Here is a 6,000-nt window from a genome sequence, read left to right as displayed (position 1 = left end):
GAACCCAGGACCTCACGCATGCAAGGCAAGTGCTCTACCACTGAGCCACCTTCCCAGCCCCCCCCAAAATTTTTGAGACTACATCTCAACTAATTAAAAGCTGGGCAGAGCCAGGTGTCAGTGACTCATATCTGAGGCTACCCAGGAGGCTGAGATCTGAGGATCTTAGTTTGAAGCCAGCCAGGGCAAGAAAGTCTTTGAGACTCTTATCTCCAATTAACTACCAAAAGAGCCCACAGTAGAACTGTTGCTCAAATAGTAGAGCACTAGCATTGATCAAAAAGAAGCTCAGAGTTCAGGCCCTGGGTTCAGCGAGCGTGCATGTGCGTGCACGTATGTGCACACGTGCATGCCTGCGAGGGTGCACGCACGCACGTGCACACACACACACACACACACACACACACACACAAAACTGGGAAGAGTAGCTCATGTCTGTAATCTTAGCTGCTTAGGAAGCCAGGATCTGAGGTATGTATAGCACTTGCCTATTATGAGTGAGGTTCTGGGTTCAAATCCCAGCACTAAAAAATAAATTACAAACCAAGAAAAGCCACAGTACTCACAGGCCACAAGCCACTATGGACTAAAAGAGGCCACACTTCATTATCTCTGAAACCTTTGCTAGAGGATGGAGCCATTTATAACAGTCCAGATATGTAGACAAATCATGCCCAAAACAGAATGTGGGTCCTGTGGGAACTCCAAGTGGGTGACACATGCAGTGGGCCCAGAAGACCCCTCAAAGCCCACGGATACCCACACATAGGAGTCCCAGCCAGATGGGGAGGAAGAGGAAGGCACACCTCCCAAGATGGTAAGGCAAGAAGACAGACTCCCTCAGGCTCAGAGGAGATGTGAATTGATGTGGGACAGAGTTTAGCAAAAGCCAGGAAAATTCAGCACTGCCTTCAGTAGTCTTCTAGGAAACAACTGCAGAATGTGACAAAGGAACATCATGTGGTCCTGATATGCGGCACAAAGGACAAGATAACACTTTAGTGTTCCTGCCAAAGTATGTGTGTGTGTGTGTGTGTGTGTGTGTGTGTGTGTCCTGAATGTAATCACAAGGCTAGACTAGACACACCTAAACAGGGACAATGGATAAGATAATGGTTTTATGCTTTTCAAAAATATCAAGTTGGGCAAGGTGGTCCGTGCCTGTAACCCCAGCACTCAAGAGGCTGAGGCAGGAGGACTGAGAATTTAAGGAAAACCTGAGCTACACAGTCAGATCCTGATTCAAAAAAGAAAACAAGCTGGGCATTGGTGGCACATGCCCATAAACCAACTACTCAGAAAGCTGAGATCTGAGGATCACGGTTCAAAGTCAAGAAAAGCTATGAGACTCTTATTTCCAGTTAACTACCAGAACACTGGAAGTGGACCTGCAGCTCAAAGTGGTAGAACATTAGCCTTGAGAAAAAAAGCTCAGAGACAGTGCACAGAAAGACAACAGCTCACAAGCCCCACAACAAAATAAAGAAAGAAAGCACTGGGCGCCAGTGACTCTCGCCTGTAAACCTAGTTACTCAGGAGGCTGAGATCTGAGGATCGAAGTTCAAAGCCAGCCCAGGCAGAAAAGTCCATGAAACTCTCCAATAAACCACCAGAAAACCAGAAGTGGTGCTATAGCTCAAGGGGTAGAGCAATTGCCTTGAGCTGAAGAGGGACAGTGCCCAGGCCCAGAGTTCAAGCCCCAGGACCAACAAAAAAAGAGAGAAAGAAAAAAGCTCGGTGACAGAAGAACTGATTCATTAGCATGTAAGAGGCCTTGGGTCTAATCCTCAACTCCACAAAAATGTGAGAAAATAAATATAAAGGTCATAAAAAGTAAAGACAGAATGAGGGCTCTGTCAACATTCAGGAGGTGATAGGCTGATGTGATTGCCATTCTGGGCTGCATTCCAGGTCACAGAAAACATTGTCCTTGGGGCTGGGAAGGTAGCTCAGTGGTAGAGTGCTTGCTTTGCATGCATGAGGCCCTGGGTTCGATTCCTCAGCACCACATAAGCAAAAAGAAAAAAGCTGGAAGTGGCGCTGTGGCTTAAGTGGTAGAGCGCTAGCCTTGAGCTGAAGAGCTGAGGGACAGCGCCCAGGCCCAGAGTTCAGGCCCGCACCAAAAAAAAAACCATTATCCTTTTTTTTTTTGTCAGTCATGGGGCTTGAACTCTGGGCCTGGGTGGTGTCCCTGAGCACTTCAGCTCAAGGCTAGCACTCTACCACTTGAGTCACAGCACCACTTCTGTTTTCTGTGGTTAATTGGAGATAAGAGTCTCATGAACTTTCCTGCTGGCTTTGAACTGCAATCCTTAGATCTCAGCCTCCTGAGTAGCTAGAATTACAAGCATGAGCCACAGGCGTCCAGCTTTTTTGTTTGTTTCTATAAACGATGTTACTACAACAACTGGATAACTTTCAGTAAGTCCCATGGATCATGAAGAGTACAGAGGTTAATTTCCTGTGTCTGGTTAGAAGATGTACTTATATAAGCAGCTCTCCCTATTTTTAGAGAAACTCATGAATTTAAAGGTGATGGATAGCAGCTACACCTTATTCTCAGGGACCTAACAAAGCTGTGAATACAGTAGTAATAGTGGAAATCTGAGATTACATCAAAATAAAAAGTTGTGAGAGTTTTTTTGTTTTGTTTTGTTTGTTGTGGGGCTTGAACTCTGGGCCTGGGCACTGTCCCTGAGCTCCTCAACTCAAGGTGAGCTCTACTACTTGAGCCACAGCACCACTTCTGGTTTTCTGGTGGTTAACTGGAGATAAGAGTCTTAATTTCCTGCCCGGTCTGGCTTTGAACAGGGATCCTCAGATCTCAGCCTCTTGAGTAGCTAGGATTACAGTCGTAAGCCACTGGCATCTGGCTGAGTTCTTATTTTGTTTTGTGCTGGTTCCAGGGCTTGAACTCAGCCCCTTACACTCACTCAGCTTGCTCACTTACCTGACACAATACCACGTGAGCCATACCTTTAGCCTGGATTTTTTGCTGGTTATTTTGGAAACAGTGTCACATGCAGACTTTTCTGCTTGGACTTTATTATTATTATTATTTATTTATTTGCCAGTCCTGGTGCTTGAACTCAGGGCCTGAGCACTGTCCTGAGCTTCTTTTGCTCAAGGCTAGCACTCTACCACTTGAGCCACAGCTCCTCTTCCACTTTTTCTGTTTATGTGGTACTGAGGAATCCAACCCAGGGCTTTATGCATGCTAGGCAATCACTCTACCACTAAGCCACATTCCCAGCCCTGGACTAGCTTGAAATTGTGATCTTCAACCTCCTGAGTATCTAGGATTACAGGCATGAGAGATCAATGTCTCACTAAAACAAAGTTTTAAGAGCTGTGGTAGAGCTGTGGTGATACTAGGACAAGGCCCTGAATTCAGACCCCAGTACAGAAAGAGGGGAGTGGGGGAAAGGCCAAGCACTGGTGGCTCCCGCCTATAATACTAGCTACTCAGGAGGTGGAGGTCAGAGGGTTTGGATTCAAAGATAGCCCAGGCAGGAAAGTCCCTGAGATTCTTATCTTTCAAGAAGTTGGAAATGTAGCTGTGGCTTAAGTGGTAAAGCACTAGCTTTGAGCAAAAAAGGGCAGGGTCAGTGCCCAGGCTGAGTTCAAGCCCAGGACTGGCACAAAACCAAACAAAACTACTTTGAACGTGACAGACTGTGATGGGGGGGACCAGGGGAGGTAGATGAAGAATTCCCACTCTCTGCATACCCTTTGTGGTTTTTAAATATTGCACTATATGCATGTAACAATTCTGTTTTAAAGAAGATAACTAATTATTTTTAGACCTCCTTTGGGTCTCTGACCTGCCAAATTACTTCTAGGAATATGGGTACAGATAAATGTCCAAAGTTGTTCCCCATAGTCCTATTTATTATAATAACAAACTAGAATCATCTAATTATCCAGCAAGAGCAAAGATTTAAATAAATCACAGTACATGCATGACCACAGGACTATAAGGAACTGCTAGAGAGAACAAGTCAGGTCTGTTTAGGTTGAAATGCAAAGATGTAGCCAGATGCCAGGTGCTGGTGGCTCACACCTGTAATCCTAGCTACTCAGGAGGCTGAGATCTGAGGATCATGGTTCAAAGCCAGCCCTGGCAGGAAACTCCATGAGACTCTTATCTCCAATAAACCACCAGAAAAACAAAACAAAACAAAACAAAAAACCAAAAAACAGAATTTGTGCTGTGGCTCTGTGGTAGGGTGGTTGCCTTGAGCTGAAGAGCTCAAGGACAGTGCCCAGGCCCAGAGTTCAAGCCCCACAACTGACTAAATAAAAGAAAGAAAAAAGAAATACAAAGATGTCTATATTATAACTTGAAGTATAAAAGTATTTGTTTTTCTCTTTTGGAAGAACTCTACACTTTGAGCTCTGCACTTTTGCCCTTGTGTTAGGTAGATACTCTAACACTTGAGTCATGGTTTAGGCCTGTTTATCAGTCTGGACCACAATCCTCCTATTTTTGCTTCCTGAATAGCTGACATATGGATGTGAACCACTGCACCAGCCTTATTGGTGGAGATGAGGGAGGTGAGGTCTCTACTTTGTTTTCTGCCAGTCCTGGGGCTTGAACTCAGAATCTTTTCTCCCCACCCTGTACCCATGAGCAGAACCATCCTGCCAGGCTAGATGCCCCCTCTGAGCTGTCCTTACTGTTCCTGAGCAGCAGAGCCATCAAGACCCCAGACCCTGTGCTCCCACCTGCCCAGGAGACGGTGTGTGGTGCTTACTTATAGACGGCACTGTCTTTCTTGGGGCTGTGCTGGGGGAGGAGGCTGTGTGAGTACTGGTGCACGCCCAGATCATACAGCGATGGGAAGTCCTTGCTGCAAAGGTGGCAGCGGTAGCTCAGCTCCTCCTGGTGGCTCTTGATGTGTTCCAGAAATGCATCGAGCTTGGGGAACGTCTGTGCACAGCTCTTCACCACACACTTGTACACCTGGAAGGAAATGCCAGATGAGAGGCAGTAGCCTTCTGTTGTCAGAACCCCAAGTCACACCACTTTATGACCTTTGATTAAGATGAAGTGTTCTATCTGTTTTTTTTTTTTTTGTTTGTTGGTCATGGGGCTTGAATTCTGGGCCTGGGTGCTGTCCCTCAGCTCTTCAGCTCAAGGAAAGCACTCTACCACTTGAGCTACAGCGCCACTTCCAGTTTTCTGGTGGTTAATTGGAGATAGTCTCACAGACTTTCCTGCCTGGGCTGGCTTTGAACCATGATCCTCAGATCTCAGCCTCAGGCATGAACCACCAGAGCCGGTCTTAATTTGGTTTTGTTTGTGCTGCTATTGGGCTTGGTTTTTTTAATCAAGGTGCTCTGCCACTTGAAACATACCAGCATTTCCAGCTTTTTGCTTGTTAAGAAGAGATAAGTCTCTTGGATTTGTCTCCCAGAGCTGGCTTTAAACCATAATCCTCAGATTTCAGCCTCTTGAGTAGCTAGGATTACAGGTGTGAGCCATGGGTACCTGACATAATATCTGTCTAATTAGTTCACTACTGTGCTCTATCTGAGGACAATAGATCAAATGGACTTTTGGAAACAGGAGCTTGTTCTCTCTACTCTATATATCCCCTTGGTACTTCCATGCCTCCAGCAATGGTGGGAAAAGAAGAAAAGGAAAGGATGGAATCTAAATTCTCAGGTATGTAACCCAGCAAGTCTTGGTGGCTTAACTTTATTCCTCACAGGGAATGGTCAGGGACCTCTTGTTGAGAATCGCTATCTAACCAGCCTACCTTAAGTCTCTTCTCTCTCTGGGAGAAGTGGCAAGTTTTGCTGCTCATTAGGAACCAGGTTAAATGTAGATTTATAAAATACTAATCAGAGGCTGGGCACTGATGGCTCACACCTTAATCCTAGCTTCTCAGGAAGCTGAGATCTGAGGACTGTGATTCAAAGCCAGCCTGTCAGGAAAGTCTGTGAGACACTCAGGTCCAGTTAATTACCAAAAGGTGGGAAGTGGAGCTGTGA

At 45.8% G+C, this 6,000-nt stretch overlaps 1 protein-coding gene across 1 annotated transcript in view; it reads right to left on the bottom strand.

Annotated features, from left to right (window-relative positions):
- The window catches only part of Znf341 (zinc finger protein 341), a 63,216-nt gene that overhangs the window by 35,653 nt on the left and 21,563 nt on the right, over nt 1-6,000 (bottom strand). The window contains exon 10 of the mRNA XM_013010687.1: nt 4,758-4,966. Coding sequence (XP_012866141.1) covers nt 4,758-4,966 — 209 coding nt within the window. The remainder of the gene's footprint in view (nt 1-4,757; nt 4,967-6,000) is intronic.

The sequence above is a fragment of the Dipodomys ordii genome, unplaced genomic scaffold (assembly GCF_000151885.1).
Source record: "Dipodomys ordii isolate 6190 unplaced genomic scaffold, Dord_2.0 Scaffold13, whole genome shotgun sequence".
Classification (NCBI taxonomy): Eukaryota; Metazoa; Chordata; class Mammalia; order Rodentia; family Heteromyidae; genus Dipodomys; species Dipodomys ordii.
The sequence above is the reverse complement of the archived record's forward strand: the minus strand, read 5'-3'. Positions and strand labels throughout refer to the sequence as shown.